Raw genomic sequence first — 22042 nt, forward strand, 5'->3', positions numbered from 1 at the left:
GCTCGGAATTAACCAGCACACAACGTAAGGATCGCGAAGGCTACGCCTCTTGACTCCCGTCACGCGTCTCGCTCACCAGTGATCGCCTAACACACACGCGCGCACACACCTCACCTACACTCACACATATAAAGCAACAGCATGCACGCCTGAGGTGCTCTGAGCCGAAGGTGACGACCACCGGGAGCGAGTCGCGCAATCGAAATCAGGAGGCATAGCCTTCGCGAGCCTCACATTACGTGCTGGTTAATTCCGAGCTCTGTCTTAGACCATGGCTACGAGTAGTACAATATTCGTACATTATGGCCTAAGGGAAATACATATGTACATATACATACATACATTGTACAGTAATATTACCTCAGGTTATACACGTTTTTTCTTCCTTCCTCTCTAACTCCCAATCCGCAGTAAATTTTGTCTTAACATTAAATCATCAGCCAATCAAACCAAAGCAATTTCTACTCCTATTCTCGCTAACGGAGAATAGGTACGTATCACTGTATCTTTAGCCAGTTCGGTAAAAGAGCGTTTGGAAGGAGAATGGGCGAAGCCAGCAGGTGAGGGGCTCCTAACCCTGTTGTGGAGGTCACTACTTATGTGTCATATGTATAACCTAAAATTTTAAACGTAACTTTGTAGAATATGGTTGTACTAGAAAATTATTGGAACTAATTTTCTTGTTTTATGAAATTTCCAATAAAAGTAATTAAATTATAATTGGACAATTATTGCTAAGTAACATTTGGTAAGACATTTCTTTGATCTATTAATATAAATACGTTTCATATTATGTATATGTAAGATTTGGTAAGGTTTAAAAAAAGAAATTTTTATTAGATAAGTATGTATGTTATAACATGAACATTTTTCTTGTTTTTGAAGAGTTAATCTTATTTCTTTTAGCATGTGATTTATTTGGTTTTATATCACATCAGATTACACAAGTTTTAACAACGTGGATAGAAAATATTCATTATTACAATGAAATGTTATTATGAGGTGTTAGAGGTAGCACGAAATGCTACTGATGATGATTTAAAAAGGTCCTACAGAAAATTAGCATTAAAATGGCATCCAGACAAAAATTTAGGTAATCCAGAAGAGGCAAAAGAACAGTTTCAACTTGTTCAACAGGCATGGGAAGTGTTAAGTGATCCACATGCACGTACTTGGTATGATGATCACCGTGAAGCTATTTTAAAGGGTGGTATTGGGGAAGATTACAAAGATGATTCTATTGATCTGACACCATTTTTCTCAACTACGTGCTTCAAAGGATATGGTGACGATGAAAAAGGATTTTATGCCATTTATCGTAACGTTTTTGACAAATTAACAACTGAAGATGCAGAGTTTGCTAAAGAAGGAGATTCGGATGAAGAAATTCCACACTTTGGGAGTTCACAAAGTTCATACGAAGAAGTTGTACATAATTTTTATGCATATTGGCAAAGTTATAATACAAAAAAATCCTTTGCTTGGTTAGATCCTTATGATATAAGAGGTGCTCCAAACAGACGTGTTGTTCGACTTATTGAAAAAGAGAATAAAAAAATTAGAGAAAAAGCTAAAAGAGAAAGAAATGAACAAGTACGAAATTTAGTTGCCTTTGTCCGTAAACGTGACAAACGAGTACAGGCTCATGCTTTAAAACTTGCTGAACGCGCTAAAGAGAATTTGAAGAAAGCACAAGGAAGAGTAAGACAACAACTATTAGAAAGACAAAAGCAATTGGGAGAGTATAAAGAATGTGAATGGACTAAGTTTTCAAATATAGAAGCTGAGCTTAAAACTATTGAAGCTCATCTTGCTAAAGAATTTGGTGAAAGTTTATCTTCTGAAGAGGACACAGATGATGAGAATGCAGTAGGTGATAGTACTTTGTATTGTGTAGCTTGTAACAAAAGATTTAAAACTCAAAAATCCTTTATAAATCATGAAAACTCTAAAAAGCACAAAGATAATGTTATTGCAATGAAAATATCTCTGGAAGAAGATGACAAAGAATTTGAAACCTTTGAAGATAGTGATGTTAGTCAAGAAGGAATAACTTTAGCTGTAGAACCACAAATGGATGATGCTTTTTATGTAATACCTCAAATAAATGAAAGCGATAATGAATGTGCAACTTCGGAAGATGAACTCATTTCTGATCAAGAAGAAGAGGAAGTTTCACAACCTAAAAAATTAAAGAAAAAGAAGAAACAAAAGAAGAATGTTCAAAATCCACTAACAGAGGATACTAGTGATGAAGAAGACAGACATGTCAATGTGGATATATTTTTATCAAAGAAACAACGTAAAAAGCAGCAACATAAAATAGCAGTACTAAATAAAGTTTTAGAAGCTAGTCAACAGAAGCCTAATGATAAATTAGAAGATACTGAGGAACAAGCAAAAAGTGGAATAGATGTAGTTGAATTACACTCGGATAATTTAGACATAAATACTATAAACAGTAGTAAGGTCAAATCTAAAAAATCTAAGAATTCCAAAAAAATTAATAAACAAGCAGAAAAGGAGTGTGGAAGTAAGCATAAAAAAGGCTCACAGATAACTGAGGTTCCAGATTTGGCACATTGTTGTATAACATGTAAATCTGAATTTTCAAGTAAAAATAAATTATTTGAACACTTAAAGAAAACGGGACATTCTGTACATATACCAAATACCATGAAAAATAAAAGAAATTAAGAAAACTCGTAAAAAACAAAGAAAACAGTAACAGAAATGGTCATTGATAACAAGAAGCAACATACATACTATCGATTAGTTTACTGTAATTATTTTAAGAAATGTGATAGATATTCACTTAATAAATTTATCCTAGAAATTATGATGTGTTTTTGGGGTTTCTATACTGTGTCCATACCTTGTACAATTTAAAACTTTATTGAAAAAATGTTGATGTCAATGTTAGGTAAATATCACAGTACTAGTAGTATTATATTTAAGAGTAAGCGATACTATGTGTAACTTTTATGCTTAAAAAAATTAATGACGTAAAAAACTTTCTAATGAATTATGTAGGATTTAAATAGAATTTCATACAATCGCTAAGGTTACTATTTTTTACTAAACAGTGTGTTCGGTGGGAAAAAATTTAAGAATTCTTCTGGCTATATTAGATAAAAAATAGAAGTAAAAAATTATGGTCTTCATATTTTATATTAATAATTATAAATAGTGGTACACGTAAGTTAAGCCAATACTAACATGGACAGTAATTGTATTGTGTGAAAAAATTATACACAGTGTTTTATATACCGAACTTTTGTTAATATAATCGAAACTGAAGTCAAAAGGATTTTTTACTTGTTGTCGAACACTCTGTATAAGTTTTATTAGTGCAAAAATTTTACATTAAAATTTTTCAGGTAAAAAACAGTATCAATGTGATTATAAGGCCTGAATAGTATTATTCGTTGTGCTGCTTATCATAGGTAAATGTTAAAAAACTTTATTGTTTTAAACAATACGATATATTTTTAGTTAAATCAAGAAGATTGTAGTTCTTGCAGTATTATGAAAATAATTCTTATGTAGTTGATAATAATTAATAATTAAAATTTTGAAGGTGTGGAATTATGGCTACAAAAAAATTAGTTTATCCTGCGGCTAATCGTAATAAGGATCCGATACTCTCAGTTCTTCAAAAATATATTCAATATAGCCAAGATCAAATTTTTCTGGAAATATCATCTGGTTCTGGACAGCACATAGCTCACTTTGCTCCTTATTTTCCACAAGTGACCTTTTATCCATCAGAATACGAACCAAGATTGCTACACAGTATTTCATCATATGCAAATGAGTTTAAAAATATAAAACAGCCTTTAAGAATAGATATTACAACCAATTTTCGTAATTGGGGTAATGGTAGTTTTACAGAAAATAGCATTGATTATATATATAATGCAAATATGATGCACATTTCTCCTTATGAATGTACTATTGGATTATTTAAAAATGCTGGCAAATTATTAAAAGATAATGGTTTCCTTTTTACATATGGCCCATATGCTGTAGATGGACAAATAACACCAGAAAGTAATGTCAACTTTGATAAGTCTCTGAAATTTCAAGATCCGGATTGGGGTCTGAGGGATATTAGAGATTTGAAAAAGCTAGCTGAAGAAAATAATATTAAGCTAATAGATATTTTTGATATGCCAGCAAATAATAAAACTATCATATGGAAAAAATACTAAGTAATATTTAAATCACATTAAAATGAATAACACATAAATACAAGCATGATTCACAAATAATAAAATATTACGTAAAATTTAACACAGAATATTAGTTATATATTGTTGCAATATATGTTCATAATATTTATATTTATATGTTTTACTTTAAATATAATATAAAAAATATAGATTTATAAACATTATAATATTTATATTATAACTTAATATTATAAATATATTGTAAAATGTTTATATATAAACAAAAATTACATTACAATTAAATTTAAAGTTTTAATCACATTTGGAAAAAGTCTATATGTTCCAATCCTTCTGGTAAGTAACATAATCCAGATTCATCTTTTTGTTTCATATTGTAATTTTTACCATATCCTAAAATAATATGTATACATAATTGTATATATTTTGAAACTATGTTTTAATTATACATGTATTAGTGTAGTATAATTACCAAGATTTTTCATCAATTTTGTTGGGGCATTTCTTAAATGCAGTGGTACCCCTGGTTGAGGACCTTTATGTTCAGCAACTATTCTTTGAGCAGCTCTGAGTGCATCTTCCATTAATCTGGATTTAGGGGCTCTTGCTAAATATGTTGTACATTGTGCCAAAAGGACATCACACTCGGGCATTCCAATCATTTTACAACCATGCATTGTATGTATAGCAATTCCTAAAAACAATTTTTCAGAATGATTTTATTGATGAACTGTTTTGAATACCCATTTAACATTACCAAGAGCTTTTGGATCTTCCAAGCCAATATCTTCGCATGCCATCCTTACTAATCTCCGTGCAATATAAACTGGATCTTCGCCACCTAATATCATCCTAGTTAGCCAATATAGAGACGCATTTTCATCACTTGCTCTAACTGACTTATGTAAAGCAGAAATCATATCATAATGTTGATCGCCTTTTTTATCATACAACATATGACTCTTCTTAATACTCTCTTTAATATCATTTAAAGTAATTGTGACAGGGTCAGCTAAAGTTTCGTTTTCAGTTGGTACTTTACATTGAATTGCTAATTCAAGACCACCTAGTGCTATTCTAGCATCACCATCGCACGTTTCTGCTAACCACTCTATAGTAGGTTCGTCTATGATAAATTTTGGTATTTCCTTATTGTCCTCCAGGTTTTTTATTGAACTGAGTACTATTCCATCTAATGAAGACACAGCTCGATTTAATATAGATATTAAATTTGGCACAGATAGTTTCTCTAGAACAATCACTCTGCACCGACTTAAAAGAGCAGAATTCAAACTGAAGGAAGGATTTTCCGTTGTCGCGCCAATTAATCTAATGGTTCCAGATTCAACATGTGGTAAAAATACATCTTGTTGAGTTTTACTGAACCGATGTATTTCATCCATGAATACTACTGTACGTCTTTTGAATTTCAATTCATTACTAGCTACAGTGATAACTTCTTTTATTTCATGAACTCCCACCATTGCAGCAGACATCTTGATATATCTTATTCTATTATCTGAATTATTTTTGCATATGGATGCTATAACATTTGCTAAGGAAGTCTGAAATGAAATAAATTTGTATTTATTAAGAATGTAACAAATATCTGTATAATTGTGCATGCAAGAGCAGATTATGTTAGGCTTCTCAGTTATGTTAATATTCATAAAATTTGACAATATTATAATACGATTTGATTTTAATAATAAAATAATTAATGATATCATCCTAATGTTTCTATGCAGGGTATCCCTGAAAGGTGTGTACAAGCAGGCACCAGGTGATTCCTCATAAAAAAAAACATTAAAAAAAAATATAAAATAATTTTTTTTGTCTAAGACATAGTTTTAGATAAAATCGAGTTTGAAAATTTGTTATTCTATATTTTCTTCATGTTTTTTTATGAGGAATCACCTGGTGTCCACTTGTACATACTTTTCAATGACACCCTGTATATTATAGATAAAAATAATAAGTAACAGATAAACATATTAATAATCTATATTTAATAATATATGTATTGAAACAATTATTTAACTGAATTTTCTAGAAAAATAATTTATATTAAAAAAGTATTATTTAATCCATTTAATTTACATACGGCATCTTTGTATTTTTTGTCATATATTTTGTAGTCATTTGAAATTATTACATAACATTTTTAATAAATACCTTCCCACAACCAGGTGGGCCCCACAAAATTATATTTGGAATTTCAGTTTTCTGTAATAGTTGAAAAAGTACACTGGATGGACCAAGAATATGTATTTGTCCAACATATCCTGAAAGTGATGTGGGTCTCATCCGTTCAGCAAGTGGAACATGATTGCTTCTAACTGGTTTTTTAACTTCTTTATGTGTGTCAATCTAAAAATCATTATTGTTCATGATTTCTTGTTAAGTGATTGATATTATGAAAAAAGCTAATATATCTACATTGTCATTTGATGAAATTCCAGAACCCTGATTATCTGTATTTAGTAAAGATGATTCTGTTATATTATTACTTCTGTTTGTTGTTCCCAAATTATTCTTCTTGCCTTTGATATTGCTCAATTTAATTAATTTTCTAGTAGGACTTTCATTTTTGCAGGAAGTTGAAGATTCACTACTGACTGATTCATTTAAAAACAAACATCTACTAGCATGGCTTTCTATTACTGCAGCTGAAAATTCTTTGGAGCAAATAGGACAAGTGATTTTGTCACTACTCATATTTAAATCTGCAACAAATATATTTGTGTTACATTGATTAATTAATATGACAATAATTAATAAATATCATTTGTTATAAATTCGAGCTCATTTATAATAATTTTGAAATTATCTATAACTTTTTTTAATTCTTTTACTTTGTAAGACAACTTGTACAAGATTATGTACCGTACGATGCGCAGAATGAATAACGAAAGAGATTTTCGGAGACGATACCGTTATGTTATGTTGTAGCTCTCGAACTTGTAGAATGTTAACCTTATCTTAATAGCAATTCATTAATTTTATATATTGAAAGTTCTTTACAATTTACTGTACAATTTAGCAATTTCAATTCTTTGCGGGACAATAAGAAAGACTAAATATCATTTTATCCAGTTTTGAACTTTTTTTAAAGAACAATGTTGTGTTGAAACCAATGGTAGATTGATGACGTTGGTGACGACGCTAAGGTTCGAGTTGGCTTCAAGTAGTGTTCAAAGAAAGTTTCGCGTTTCTCTTAACTTCTTCAGAGCAGTACGATCGAGACTAGATAACATAGATATTGCAATAGCGCTTTAATTACAGTGAACTTGTGCAATGGAACTTATTCGTCGTAAGCGTGGAAGACCTAATATCTTGACTAAACAGTCGCAAGTGCAAAGCGCCAAGTTTGATTATTATGAGCATATTCCTGCCAGTTGTACGAAAAATATTCAACAAACTAAAGTAATAAATTTATTTAAAATTAGAAACATAATACCTGTATTTAAAGTAATTTAAAGTTTCCTTTAAAGTATAGTACAATTTATTTATTTGATATCTCTACATAGATATGTAGAGAATATCTATTAGAAAATATTTATTAGAAAACGTTTCATTTCTTTTGTTTGTATTAACGCCGCAGTAGTAATAATTTCTTTATATTTTGTAGAACGATGAACACGAGCCTTCTGACACTTTTGTGAAATGTGAAACGACGGAAACAATGGTAACTGCAAGTATACGAACACGAATTAAAATAAGTTTTGAAATTGATTTAATTTCAATTATTTTATTGATAATGGGAATTTTCACTCGACTTTATCGTTTAGAAGAACCACGCAGCATCGTGTAAGTTATTTTCATCTTTTTTAACAGAACTAGTTAAATATTATTTTATTCGAAATATAAGATTTCCACAAAAATTAGTCTTCTTACTGTTAAATGGTTTTAGGTAACTTGTTTAAAAGTGATTATACTATCGCGCAACAGATGCAAACATTTTAAAATTTTATCTTAAAAATTTAAAATTTTCTCTAAAATATTTTTCTTTTTTCTCTAAAATTAGATTTTTCTAATATTAATTAGATCTAGCATTATTAATTAAAAGTGTTGAAAGATTTATTTTAACTACATAATCAGAGATAAGTGTTATCTTATGTTTTTCTAAAACAGATTTGATGAACTACATTATGGAAAGTATGTGGGACTTTATATGAAGAAAACATTTTTTTTCGATTCGCATCCCCCTTTGGGAAAACAGCTTATTTCCGTAGTAACATATTTGGCAGGATTTGATGGTCAATTCAAATTTGATAGAATTGGAAGCCCTTATATGGATAATGTACCTTTGTTCGCGTTGCGATTAGTACCCGCATTATGCGGTAGTTTATTAATTCCAACAACGTATCACTTAATTTTAGAATTGGGTTTAAAACAGTGGACTGCAGCATTAGCAGGGATATTACTATTACTCGGTAATTTATTGCATTTTTACTATGACAAATGATTTATGAGATACTAATTTATTTAATTGGAAACATTCTTATTAATATTTCAGATAATGCTCTTTTAACACAATCTAGATTTATTTTGATGGAAAGTATTCTGATGCAATTCTCATTATTTGGATTAATATGTATTATGAAATTCAGAAAAGTAATGGATCAACCAGCAACTTTATCATGGTGGATATGGCTAAGTTTAGGAATTGCAAACCTAACATGTGCATTATGGTATCTATAACAAAGTTGTTTTAAATCTCGATAACCACTTGTTCTAATAAGTAAATAAATTTTCTGTTTCAGTGTAAAATATGTTGGATTATATTCTTTGATTCTTGCATTGTCCTTAATTGCTTATGATTATTGGACCCTAATATCCAGGAAGACTTTGTCTAGCACTGTGTTGTATATACATCTTATATTGAGAATCGTTGTAGTGTTGAGTGTAATCTGTATCATTTATTTAACTGTATTTTATATTCATTTATCAATACTCTCTAAAGCAGGACCACATGACTCTGTGATGACAAGTGCATTTCAAGCAAGTTTAGAAGGCGGTCTTGCCAGCATTACAAAAGGCCAACCATTAGAAGTGACTCATGGTTCACAAATTACTTTAAGACACACATATGGAAGAGCTTGTTGGCTTCATAGCCATAATCATATGTATCCATTAAGATATCCAGATGGTCGAGGTAGTTCACATCAGCAACAAGTTACATGTTATTCTTTTAAAGATGTCAATAACTGGTGGATTGTGAAAAAGCCAGAAAAAAATGATTTAGTTGTTACTAAACCTCGAGAATCAGTAAAACATGGCGACATAATACAGTTAGTACATGGGATTACAAGTAGAGCATTAAATTCACATGATGTTGCAGCTGCAATGACACCTCAGAGTCAGGAAGTGTCTTGCTACATTGATTATAATGTATCTATGCCGGCTCAAAATCTTTGGAGAGTTGAAATTGCTAACAGAGATACCAATGGGGATGTCTGGCATGCTATCCAAAGTCAAGTGCGTTTAATACATGTAAAATCAGACTATGCATTAAAGTTTAGTGGAAGACAATTACCTGATTGGGGTTTCAATCAACATGAGGTAGTAGCAGACAGATTAATAGATCAGACGGACTCCATATGGAATGTTGAAGAACATAGATACACTAAAAGTGAAGATCAGAAACAGAGAGAAAGAGAATTAATTAATGCTGAAATGATTCCACTGCAAGCTACGAGATTGAGCTTCTGGGAAAAATTTTTGGAATTACAAATAAAAATGTTCTTTAGTGGTCAAGAAGGACAAAATAGCCATATGTATTCCAGTGATCCTTTAGATTGGCCACTGATGTCTAGAGGAATTGCATATTGGGTTTCGAATGAAAGCAATGTGAGTCAAATGTTATTGTATTCATACATACAAGTTAATCAAGTTTGTTATCGTTTGTTATTAACACTCTTCGTTCTTAATATATTCTGTTCATCACAGGCTCAAGTATATCTTTTAGGGAATATAGTAATTTGGTATTCAGCTACAATCTGCATGATTATATATTCCATTCTATTTGTGTTTTATATATTACGAAGAAGAAGAATGTGTTTTGATATTACAAACTCAGAATGGAATAAATTTTCTAATATTGGAAGTATTCTATTAACTGGATATCTGCTACACTTTTTACCATTTATGTTCGTTCAAAGAACTCTTTTCCTTCATCATTATTTACCAGCATTCATTTTTAAGTTATTGCTTACTGCAGCAACAATAGAACATTTATATTATTTAATTGAGTATGTTGAAAACTTATTAAATATGAATCTACTGTAAACTACTTTATTGGAATGCCTTAATTATGTTTTACTCTTACAGAACTCGATATCAGCAAAATATCTTACTCCATACATTAAGAGTCAGTACTCTTGTCTGGATAGTTTTTATTATATATATATTTAAAAAGTTTTCTCCGCTTTGCTATGGAACGACACATCTAAGTGCCAAGGAAATTGTAAATTTGAGATGGCGAGACACATGGGATTTTATTGTTCATAAAACTTAAAGAGATACTCAAATTTAATATAAGTATATATTGATAAGTACAATAAGTAAATATTGATAAGATTATTTGTTTATCTGTATCAAAAAATTTCTTTTAAAGTATGTAAAACATATTGATTACGTCAAACAGTACCACATATTTCTATGATGCTCCATTTTAAACAATTTTTTAGTACAGATCATGTATTCAAAATATTGTACAATATATATGTATATTTATTATTTTCTATATTTATTATAGTTATAAATATATAATTGATATATAAATTTATTATTTTCTTTAAAGTATATACTTTATCATATAGACTGACTCCATTTTACAAAATGTTTGCTAATTATTACATACGTGTATATATGTAATAAATAAATAAATTCAAGCCTAAATCTATAATATTTATTTGTGTGTGTAAATTCTGAGGAGTGCTATATTACGCTGCTATGGTTACAGAAAAACATGTTTTCGAAATTTTCCACGATATCCTCACAAAACAATACTACCTTAAATTGCTACTTCATTACACATTCTTATTTTGTATTATGTAAGATATCGTAATATGTCCTAAAAATAAAAACACATAATTACTTTTAATAAATCTCAAACAAATAGAGCCTTTTATGACATTCTCCTTGTAACAAAATATTAATAAAATTATTGTTATTATTACTTGTAATATTTTTAATTTTATATTAATTTATACAACTAAATTAAAAGTTGTATAAGTACCTGCATGTTACATTATTAACTTTTTCATTATTCGCACAAATCGATAGGCGATTATGACCGAATGAAAGTGATATAAAATTTTATAAAGTTATGTTATTCAGATTTCAAGTAAATCTATAATTATGTTACAGATGGCAATACTAAATATCTAATCATGTAAATGGCTTTTTGAATTACTTTACTTTTTCATCATTTTGCATTTTAAATTCCGGATCTATGAAAACGTAGTACTTTTGTTCACAATGTTAATCATTGAAGATCTTTTTTTATTAGTTTTAAAATATAGTAATTATGAGCACTTTTACAATAATATATTATTCAATTTACAAAGTAAAAAATTCAATTACATTTGTAAAATTGCGTTATTTTCGTAATGTATTTCATCAATATCTAGTCTTTAGTAGAACATTCGGGATAATTCTTGAACCAGCAAAGGCAAGAAGGCCATGTAGCACGTTGATTGGTCTATACATTAGGACCTTATTCACTATTGGTCGAATACGATTACGTATGTGATCGCACAGTAGAGATTACTCTTCATGCGCGCGTAGAGTGCGCAATACAAGTCTCTGTGAAGGTTGCATCACTACATGTGAAGTTGGGGTACCCACGTCTCTTTGCTGATTTTTGTCAATTTAGACGATATAACATATAAAAATCAAAATGTTAACTGCTGCAAAGTTGTTAACTCGAAGTTGCAGCAGTGTCACCTGCGACATTGCTAGAAAACAACAGTTCAGCACGATTCTTAAAAATGTAAGTATCGATGGCGATTGGCATGCTCGCAACTTACGCCGCATATTCGGCACATATATTACAATGTTAGAATCACTTTTGTTATTCTATATAATATATTATTGATTTCATTAATACGTATCACGTATTTTTCTCTTTTCCTAGATATTAAATGTATCTTTTTGTATAATTCTATAAAGCAATATAAGTCTTATAGCCGGCACGTGATCCACACGATTTATTTTTCACGCTTGAATCTAAATTTTATACAAGATATAGAGATGCATGTGATCTCTATTATATTTCTATTTGTCGTGCATTGATTGTAATTATTAAAAACTTATTTTATGTGTTATCATAATTGTTTTTTTTTTAACAGTAATTCATGATTCAATTGGGACAACAAATTTCACACTTTATATAATGTGTATATCAGTATTTGAAATATTTAAATATGTTTTAGGTAGCACCTTCTGCCTACATTGTACCTCAACAAGCTACTAATATACATCAATATCGATACAAGTAAATAATACTTTATTCTTAAATTTGTCACATTGTCTATTAAATTCTAGTTTTTTAATATCCATAATTGCATTGACATATCCACATTTCTAATGTAATAAATACTTCAAAATAATTTTTAATATTCTGTTTGTGTAAAGATTGTTTTATAAGATTTACCAACTAAAGAACCACTCTATAAATTGTTATTTAAAAAAAAGTATTATTTGTTTAGATCGGAAGAAGTAAAAGGTGCAGTTATTGGTATTGATCTTGGAACAACATTCTCATGTGTAGCTGTAATGGAAGGAAAACAAGCTAAGGTTATTGAAAATGCTGAGGGTTCACGAACGACTCCGTCTTATGTTGCATTTACTAAAGGTTAGAAATTATCCACTCGTTATGCCAAAATTGACTTATATGATACATTGTTGAAATGCATTTGATATTTGCTACAACAAATGCCTACTACATAAAATATAAATAAGAAATTAAGATATAGTGAAGAAGCATTTTTGTTTAAATTTATGCATTAATTTAAGCTTTAGTTACCACCTGCTTCGTAGCTGGATAAGCAAAAAACTAATTCAAGTAATCTACACATATAGACAGTTTACACTAGTGCTAAATTTATATGTATATTTAAATCCATCTTTTCTGAATTGCAATGTCAATGACCACTCATGTTAAACTCCTCTAGTCATATTAATGGTAGACATGATAATGAGCCTATATATTAAAGCGTAGCAAAATTGAATTCCCCACAAAGTATCACTGAACCAAAATGACTATAATTTCCTTATGACTTGTGCACATTGTGCAGTGAATTTTATGTATTTTAGACAAAATTGTATACATCAAATGCAAAACATTTAAAGAATTTTAAAATACTGTTGTATTATTCTAAATTCATTAAAATAATTAGGAACAAAAATAAATGTCTGTGTAGCTCTAGTATATTGCAATTAATTAATAACTTTGATTATTAAGATCCTCAGTCTACTCACCACATAACACAATGTTGATGTTAGGGCTTTGAATATTGAATCACTATTACATTTGCTAGGAGATGTTTGGATGCTCATACATAATTTTGAATTGTGTGCTATTGAGTTATAGGAGCAGTGTGAAACGTTCCAACTGTTTTTAAAATTTATCACACTTTTAATATGGATAAAAATGGATTAGTATGAGAATCTACTTCATACAGTATTGATGTTGGCTTAATGCATGTAATATGTGTTTTAAAATACACACAATAAAAATTTTAAAAACTTTTAGATGGAGAGCGTTTGGTTGGTATGCCAGCTAAACGTCAAGCAGTTACAAATTCATCAAATACATTTTATGCTACGAAACGATTAATTGGACGAAAATTTGAAGATCCAGAAGTGAAAAAAGATATGTACGTATTATTGTCTCTGTAGATCATTGTTAATATTTTCCCATTGTACAGTGAAAAATATCTATAATTTTAGGAAAACTGTGACTTATAAAATTGTTCGAGCTTCCAATGGAGATGCATGGGTACAAGGAGGGGATAGTAAAATGTACTCTCCTAGTCAAATTGGTGCTTTTGTACTTATGAAAATGAAAGAGACGGCAGAAGCATATTTAAGTACTGCAGTGAAAAATGCTGTAATTACTGTTCCTGCATATTTTAATGACTCACAAAGACAAGCAACAAAAGATGCTGGACAGATTGCTGGTCTCAATGTTCTTAGAGTAATCAATGAACCAACAGCAGCTGCTCTTGCATATGGCATGGATAAAACAGAAGATAAAATGTAAGAATTATTACTTACATAATCACATTACAAATTTAATTATATCGTCTATTAACACTTTAATGACCTCTTACACAACATGTGTGTGTGATTATTTTAATAATTATGTAGGTGATTGCTTTAATAATTATCATACAAAAGAAAAATATTAAATTTGTTGTATTAATTATCAAATTATTTCATGAATTGACAAATATTGCCAGTCCCTGGTGACATTTAACTGCGTAGACGTGCGGCTTTTAAAGTGTTAATAAAAATATATGCAATATGTATAATTTAGAATGATGCTATTATTTTTCGTCTCTTAGCATTTCTTTTTTTAAACATGCTGAAAATATTTACTGACTAATTCGGTACCTTTGACGTATTTTAACATATAAAAAAGAAAATATTAAAAGTAATATGTTCTTCTTTCAGCATCGCAGTATATGATCTAGGGGGTGGTACATTTGATATCTCAATCTTAGAAATCCAAAAAGGAGTCTTTGAAGTAAAATCCACGAATGGGGATACTTTCTTGGGAGGAGAAGACTTTGATAATACTTTAGTTAATTATTTAGTATCAGAATTCAAGAAAGATGTATGTATTTTCAAATAAAACAATAATATTAATAGTATAATAACAATAAAATTCAATATTTTGTTATTATTATAGCAAGGTATAGATATAGCTAAAGATGCTATGGCCATGCAACGGTTGAAAGAAGCAGCTGAAAAGGCGAAAATTGAATTGTCTAGTTCTCTACAAACAGATATAAATTTACCTTATCTGACTATGGATGCTAGTGGACCAAAGCACTTGAACCTTAAGCTTTCCAGAAGTAAATTTGAGAGTCTTGTTGGTGATTTAATTAAACGTACTATTCAACCATGTCAGAAAGCACTTTCTGATGCTGAAGTATCAAAGTCTGATATTGGAGAAGTATTGTTGGTTGGCGGTATGACAAGAGTACCTAAGGTTCAACAAACAGTGCAGGAAATTTTTGGTCGACAACCATCAAAAGCTGTAAATCCTGATGAAGCTGTAGCTGTTGGCGCTGCAGTTCAGGGAGGAGTACTTGCTGGAGATGTAACCGATGTTCTTCTTCTAGATGTTACTCCACTCTCGCTTGGTAATTATGTGTTTACATATCGGTAATAATTCGATAAAAATACCTGTTCTACTGTGATGCTTATGTAACTAATCTTCTCTCTGATAATAATGAAGAAAATAGTATACTGAGTTATACTTATCATCACAAACTTTTATGTATGAAAATGTCATTATAACATTGTTGTACATTCATATTTCTATTTTCCAGGTATTGAAACGTTAGGTGGTGTGTTTACAAGATTAATTACACGAAATACGACTATTCCTACGAAGAAAAGTCAAGTATTCTCCACAGCAGCTGATGGTCAAACTCAAGTAGAAATCAAAGTTCATCAAGGTGAACGAGAAATGGCTCACGATAATAAACTTTTGGGACAATTTACTCTCGTTGGAATTCCACCTGCACCAAGAGGAGTGCCACAAATAGAAGTCACATTTGATATTGATGCCAATGGTATTGTTCATGTATCCGCTAGAGATAAAGGCACTGGAAAAGAACAGCAAAGTTTGTAACATTTTATAATACATATATACGTATATATCATAATATAAAAGAATCATGGTTAAACTGTCTATTTTTTAAATTTATAGTTGTTATTCAATCGAGTGGTGGCCTCAGTAAAGACGAAATTGAAAACATGGTTAAGAATGCTGAACAGTATGCTAAACAAGACAAGATGAAGAAAGAAAGAGTTGAGGCTGTAAACCAAGCGGAAGGAATTATTCATGATACGGAAAGTAAATTAGAAGAATTCAAAGCACAATTACCACAAGAAGGAGTAAGAATATAATTTTCTAGACACGTAAATTATATATAATTAATATATTGTGGTATATTAACAATGTCAATCTTTGTGTATAGTGTGACCAATTAAGGGAACTGCTTGCTAAAATGCGAGAAACATTAGCGAAGAAAGATGATCTAGAACCAGAAGAAATTAAAAAGCAGTCGAATGAATTACAACAAGCAAGCCTTAAACTGTTTGAAATGGCGTACAAAAAGGTACATTATTTAAGTTTTAAATTTCTAAATAATGTTTTGAAATTTCGTTAAAAACATTTAATTTATTTAATTATAGATGGCTGCAGAACGAGACAGTCAAAGTCAACAGGAACCTGGAGCAGAAAAGAAGGAAGAAAAGAATTAATAACATTTAAGACAACATATTCAGGAAAAACAAATTAATTGCACAGATGTAGTAGCACCAATAACACTTTACACGTTCAAAAGAAATTCATCGTTATGTAACAGGTAACAAAATTTAAGCAAATAATGAACGATGTATTAGTATTTTTATTTTTTGAACATGTGTGATTGATAATAGGAAATATTAATTTGAAATTAAAAGGTTATGTATAGAGATAAGATTTGTTCACAATTATAATATATGTATTACTTTATAATTACATAAATTTTTAACATTTCTCAAAAAAGATATTAAGCAAATAGCTTTCAAATCATTTTGATTTAATTCGTACTATTGAATTATTTGAAAATAATAAATACGAAAAGATAAATTTTTATCAAATATTTTGGAAAGTATATATTTATTACACAATCAAGTATCATCTTCTGTGAGGAGGTAAAATTGTATACTCTGTATATAACTATTTACGTTATGACATTTGCTGTTAGCAGTTTATTATTACATGCAGGGAAGTGTTAAAAACATGTACTTCCTTGTCAGTTTAACTTGAATTCAATAAGAACAGAGGAAATTGGTAGTTAAACAGGTCACAACAATAGAAATTTGTAACTATAGAATCTTGTGGTGATTCATCCAGTATGTATGAATGAATAAAAGTACGAGAGAATGTGACGTATGTTCGATGCAAAACAAATTATTCTATAGGATATGCGCGATATGTAGACTATGTTAAGAAATACTGTACTATGATGTAACCATGTTATTAAAATTTTTTATTTGAAATATTGTGCAGGAGAGTGTACTTACAGTCATTTTTATCCACATAAATCTACATATATATATATATATATATATATAAAATAGATTTAGAAAAATACTAAAAGCGTATCTCTGTGCTACAGGATTTTCAACTGTTGTGCAGTCTGTTTAATAAAAGAGTATTGGAACAATATATAAAAAAGTAATATATATCTGTTTTTCAATAATTAAAAAATTACTTTGATATATATAGACAAAAAATCGTCAAAATCGGACAACGCTCTTATTGAACAAACTGTACGTGCCAAGAATATTTTAAGGAAAATTCTATAGGTCAATTTATAACAAAAATTAAGAATGACAATTTTACTGGTTTTATTTAAAAATTATTAACAATACAAAATTGCTATCTTAATAACATCTAAATAATAATCTTAAAGTTATTTTCAATTTGAGAATGAAAAACAACTTATAACAATCATTTGCTTCGTATTGATATTTTTAGTAGTACATATATTCAATACAAAAGAACAATATGAAGCTTCTTTCAAGTATAATTTTATGCAATTTTTTTTCTTCTAATATAAAGAAAGGTTGTTTAATTTTGTCAGGAATTGCTCGTCTAATTGTCGAAACTCGAAAGCACACTGATTTCGTTCAGTCTTTAAATCTATTTCGTGATATAATAATGATTCTAGACACAACGCAGTTCGAAGTCTTCCATAAGCTTCAACTTTTACAAAGCAATCTTTTGCTTTAGAGAGTGCTTTAATAGCCCTTAAAATAATTTCCTTCCGTGCATTGCCACATACTGGTGCTGTGGCAACTAAGCATTTTGAATATAAAACGAACGCTCTGCCCTGATCATAATATCCAGCATGTGCTAAAATTTGAGTAATGACTTCTTCCACTAAGTTTAAAGCTAACGTTGGCATGCCCATTATCAGCTATTAAGAAAAGTAGAATAATATAACACACTCAATGAATTAATTAAAAATATACATTAATTTATTTACCTGAGTGTTTGAAAGATGCATTTTAACGAAAGCTTCGTAGTAAGATAAATGATTTTGTACTGCTAACTCCAATGCAGTGTTAAGAAGCACTATAGAGTTGACACTAGCCATTCCATTTTCCAGTGAACCCGATGCATACATTATTTGACTCAATAAAAGCATAGATTTTATTTTATTTTGCGGCGTTATTTGTTCGCATTCTTCGATACTATTGATATATTCCACGCCTTTAGGATAATCTCCTTTCCCTAAGCAAACTTCTGCTAACCTTAAACACAAATTTTTTAATTTAAAACAATATTTAACAAATAGTTTTACATTTTTGTTATACCTGAATTTACTTTCCAAAGAATCTAAACTTGAAATATTCATTGCTACTGCTGCTGCTTCACTCCATTTTTCGTGTCTTATTAATTGAGTGAATATGTAAAGTTGCTCGCTTAACATCCATATCTGTAAATGTAAGAATGCTATATTCGAATAAACATTGAAATACGACAGTAATTTGTAAATTAATACCTTATTGCAGGGTTCATTAGGAAATCTTTCCTTTGCATGGGCAAGCACAATGTCAACCAAAGAATATTCACCAAACTCGACTAAAATATTTGCAATGTTAACAACAGCTTGACAAGTAGATGGCCCATTGAACATATGCTGCTTTTTATCTCCTGTATTATGTAAAAGAAGTAACTGCGCGGAAACGGATGACATTTCAGTTTTACCATAGTATGCCCATAATGCAGATTTTTCAGCATAAGTCATTGACATTAAATCGATCATGGAATGTTGACAATTTAAAACATCAGATTTCATGAGAGTCTAGAATCAAGTAAAAAGCTATATTGTTATCTTCGTTAAATATCTACAAAATTTTTAAACTCGTATTAAATGTATAAAAACATATACCTCAAACACTTGTGGTGGACCTTTAGCTTTTAAAGCGGAATTATGAGCATATGCAATGAGACCCAAGCCAGTGGTATGATTAATTCCCAACATACTTGCCTTGCCAACCGATCTTTCTATAAGTAATCCCCTATGTAACACAGATAATTATACAATAATTGTATTAATGCTGCGATAACTAACACTAATGCAATTACATTTAAATGATTATTGGAATAATTGGAATTCATTGAATATAAAGATTTTTTTTAAATTAAGAAATGTATAAATAGACCGTAGGTGCAATTGTTTTATATGTATATATCATTCTCTACTAATGGTAATATTAATACATACTTCTGTTCAGTAGTTAGATGATACATCCAAGCATGTGCTAACTGCAAACACACATTGTCTCCTGCTTCTTGAGCTATCATGATAGCTTCCTTTAAAGCAGCTTGAGCTACTTCCCTACAGAAAAAACTTTCGAGGTTATATTCTTCAGTATCAATAACCACCAATTGAAACATAATTTTATACGTTCATACTTATGATTAAATTGAGCATGTAAAACTGCTAAATTTAAAGCTGCATATCTGAAAATACGAGATCTGTCTTCAGGTGCAGAACGGTTTTCCAGAGGCGCCAATCTATCAAAACAATGATAAAGGCTATCGATGGCTCCACAGTATTCATTTACTCGTAAGCAGTTTAGATAACTTAAGTAATGCTGAAATACATTAACAAACATAGAGAAATTATTAATAGAATAAATTGTCTATTTATGCTTTTACATTGAAAACATAAAAACTATTTTCTTACCAAACAGTACTCACAGCTTCAGCATAGTAAGGGCTAGAACTTAATAGTTCTCGCACAAGAACTTGTAATTCTGCAGGAGACATTGCTTTATGTTCATCTGTTTGTAATGCATGTGCTTGTTGTGCTACCAGCAATTCAGCTTGCCTTCCACCCCAAGTTGTTTTTGTTCTGTTAACAATATAAAATAGTATATAATGTATACATAATAATAGGAAAATAATACATTCAGAGAAAGTATTATCAGAAATTCTTACTCATTTGTATACAAGTCATCTACTTTAGAACCTATAGAAATGTCAGAAATGTCCGAGGTATTCGCCTTTTTATCTGAATATTTCTTTAAATCTTCATAAAGTGATACAACTTTATCAAAAAATAACTTCTCAAAAGATATAATAGCTCTTCTTATGTACAATCCAAGAACAGAATGTTTATTTAAGGCAGGCAAAGAAAGAGAATGGTCCAGAGTTGGCTTCATAAGACGTCCCACACTGTCAAATAAATCTACTAATCCTTCAACTCCATCTCCTTTTAAAACATTTAACTGTACTTCTAATAGATGTGCAAATCGATGGAGAACATATTCAGGAGAATATAACACATTTAAAAGTGAATTAAGATCCATGTCTGGAGACTAAAAAAGAAATGATCAATAATAATTTACTATAATTAATATAGTAAACCATGTAATTAGTTTATTAATCTTTTCATTAAATCTAAATAATATGATGTGTAAAAGAAAAAAAGAGTGGTAAATTATTCTATAATATATTGATGAATGAAAGAACTTACTTGAATCAATTTTAATGCTGCCAAGCAAAAGTCACGTCTTTCAACAATTGCTACAAAAAAAAAGTAGCTTTAGAAGCATTTTTAGCTAAAGATTACATACTTAATTATGTATGTTATTTATTATACCACTCTTATTATGAAATAAATAGCGTTATTATGAAGATAAACATGTTTTACATTACCTTTCGTGGTTTCATTGCAATACTCCTTAATTAAAATAATAGTTGCTACTTTATATGGGGTTAGGGTTATTTTCTGTACCCCTTTAATACTACCATCAATATTTAAAAAATCTGTAGACATAATGAATATCGTATTATTAACACTTACGTAGAATTATTAAAACCATAAGCAGATCATTCTAAATGAAATATCTTGTTCTACCGCGACTGCGATCAAATAAAGATTCGGCAGTTTATTTTAAAGTGGTAATTTTATTTTAAAGTTTGTCATAAACTTTATGGCATAAAGCATTTGTATTATAGATTGAACTCACGCCTAGGTTGGGGCTCGATGCTCGGCATTTCGGCATTGCGTTTATTCGAGCTGGCAATAATTATTCGAAGCCTTCGAATAAAGATTTAGATAAAAGATGAAAGCTTTATTTTTCGAATAAATGAGCTTCGAAAAAAAAGGTATCTTTATTCGTCGGATAAATTCTTGTCGAATGAAATTATTTATTCGATACTCGTCGAATAAAAATACTTTTTTTATTCAAACGTTCGAATAACGAATAAAGATAAAGTATCTTCTATTAAAATCGTTATTTAAATAATTTTTTATCTAAATAATGCCCAATTCATCTAGCATAGCTTATACAGGGTGTCCCAAAATTATTTTACTCCCGGAAAATGAGGGGTCCCTGATGTCATTTGAAGTAACTTTTTTCTTAGCGCAAATACAATTTACGACTTTGTTTACAAGTTATTATCGAAAAACCCTGACCAATGAAAGGTGAGCTCGGCTAGCGCAAAGCAGCCATTTCACACTTATAATTTAATTAAATATTTAATATTTTTTAATTGAAATATTTTCATGTGAAATTATTAAACTAATAAATAA

General features: G+C 29.7%; 6 protein-coding genes and 1 long non-coding RNA gene across 15 annotated transcripts; 4 read left to right on the top strand and 3 right to left on the bottom strand.

The window, feature by feature from the left end:
- Positions 1-166: 166 nt before the first annotated feature.
- LOC117228516 (methyltransferase-like 26) lies at positions 167-4496 on the top strand. Of its 2 annotated transcripts, none has more exons than XM_076526246.1 (3): positions 167-560; positions 3381-3446; positions 3581-4496. In XM_076526246.1, the coding sequence occupies exon 3, from the start codon at positions 3591-3593 to the stop codon at positions 4212-4214; it is 624 nt and encodes a 207-aa protein (XP_076382361.1). In that variant the 5' UTR covers positions 167-560; positions 3381-3446; positions 3581-3590; the 3' UTR covers positions 4215-4496. The 2 variants fall into 2 exon arrangements, with proteins under 2 accessions (XP_076382361.1, XP_076382360.1); XM_076526245.1 differs by lacking the exon at positions 167-560 and adding an exon at positions 612-748.
- Positions 609-2839, top strand: LOC117228542 (dnaJ homolog subfamily C member 21). Its single transcript, XM_033484339.2, has 2 exons — positions 609-748; positions 907-2839. The coding sequence occupies exon 2, from the start codon at positions 985-987 to the stop codon at positions 2695-2697; it is 1713 nt and encodes a 570-aa protein (XP_033340230.2). The 5' UTR covers positions 609-748; positions 907-984; the 3' UTR covers positions 2698-2839.
- LOC117228547 (ATPase WRNIP1) lies at positions 4292-7548 on the bottom strand. Of its 4 annotated transcripts, none has more exons than XM_076526244.1 (6): positions 7477-7548; positions 6633-6919; positions 6369-6563; positions 4951-5758; positions 4666-4887; positions 4292-4586 (listed from the first exon to the last, which is right to left on the bottom strand). In XM_076526244.1, exons 2-6 carry the CDS (start codon positions 6909-6911, stop codon positions 4492-4494), a joined length of 1599 nt encoding a protein of 532 aa, XP_076382359.1. In that variant the 5' UTR covers positions 6912-6919; positions 7477-7548; the 3' UTR covers positions 4292-4491. The 4 variants fall into 4 exon arrangements, with proteins under 4 accessions (XP_076382359.1, XP_033340238.2, XP_033340239.2 ...); XM_033484347.2 differs by lacking the exon at positions 7477-7548 and adding an exon at positions 7128-7268; XM_033484348.2 differs by lacking the exon at positions 7477-7548 and adding an exon at positions 7080-7216.
- rt (Protein O-mannosyltransferase rt) lies at positions 7486-10983 on the top strand. Of its 4 annotated transcripts, none has more exons than XM_076526241.1 (9): positions 7486-7619; positions 7825-7881; positions 7985-8003; positions 8328-8351; positions 8444-8629; positions 8713-8887; positions 8960-10046; positions 10146-10447; positions 10527-10983. In XM_076526241.1, the coding sequence occupies exons 1-9, from the start codon at positions 7491-7493 to the stop codon at positions 10711-10713; spliced, it is 2166 nt and encodes a 721-aa protein (XP_076382356.1). In that variant the 5' UTR covers positions 7486-7490; the 3' UTR covers positions 10714-10983. The 4 variants fall into 4 exon arrangements, with proteins under 4 accessions (XP_076382356.1, XP_033340232.1, XP_033340231.1 ...); XM_033484341.2 differs by having other exon boundaries at positions 8576-8629; XM_033484340.2 differs by having other exon boundaries at positions 7825-8003; positions 8328-8629.
- LOC143260513 (uncharacterized) lies at positions 10965-11824 on the bottom strand. The gene is made up of 2 exons (XR_013034770.1): positions 11437-11824; positions 10965-11271 (listed from the first exon to the last, which is right to left on the bottom strand). It is a non-coding gene; the product is annotated as an uncharacterized LOC143260513 (long non-coding RNA).
- A 165-nt stretch (positions 11825-11989) lies between these two features.
- Positions 11990-17486, top strand: Hsc70-5 (Heat shock protein 70 cognate 5). The gene is made up of 11 exons (XM_076526365.1): positions 11990-12192; positions 12635-12696; positions 12911-13056; positions 13957-14080; positions 14154-14462; positions 14880-15042; positions 15118-15574; positions 15764-16060; positions 16147-16334; positions 16418-16558; positions 16635-17486. Exons 1-11 carry the CDS (start codon positions 12100-12102, stop codon positions 16701-16703), a joined length of 2049 nt encoding a protein of 682 aa, XP_076382480.1. The 5' UTR covers positions 11990-12099; the 3' UTR covers positions 16704-17486.
- Positions 17487-17813: 327 nt separating this feature from the next.
- On the bottom strand, positions 17814-21519 carry ida (anaphase promoting complex subunit 5 ida). 2 transcript variants are annotated; one of them, XM_033484343.2, is made up of 12 exons: positions 21477-21519; positions 21163-21273; positions 20981-21030; positions 20443-20822; positions 20203-20356; positions 19915-20096; positions 19724-19837; positions 19388-19517; positions 18998-19300; positions 18810-18931; positions 18479-18746; positions 17814-18409 (listed from the first exon to the last, which is right to left on the bottom strand). In XM_033484343.2, the coding sequence occupies exons 1-12, from the start codon at positions 21502-21504 to the stop codon at positions 18041-18043; spliced, it is 2211 nt and encodes a 736-aa protein (XP_033340234.2). In that variant the 5' UTR covers positions 21505-21519; the 3' UTR covers positions 17814-18040. The 2 variants fall into 2 exon arrangements, with proteins under 2 accessions (XP_033340234.2, XP_033340235.2); XM_033484344.2 differs by lacking the exons at positions 21163-21273; positions 21477-21519 and adding an exon at positions 21311-21450.
- Positions 21520-22042: the final 523 nt, after the last annotated feature.

The sequence above is a fragment of the Megalopta genalis genome, chromosome 14, assembly GCF_051020955.1.
Source record: "Megalopta genalis isolate 19385.01 chromosome 14, iyMegGena1_principal, whole genome shotgun sequence".
NCBI lineage: Eukaryota > Metazoa > Arthropoda > Insecta > Hymenoptera > Halictidae > Megalopta > Megalopta genalis.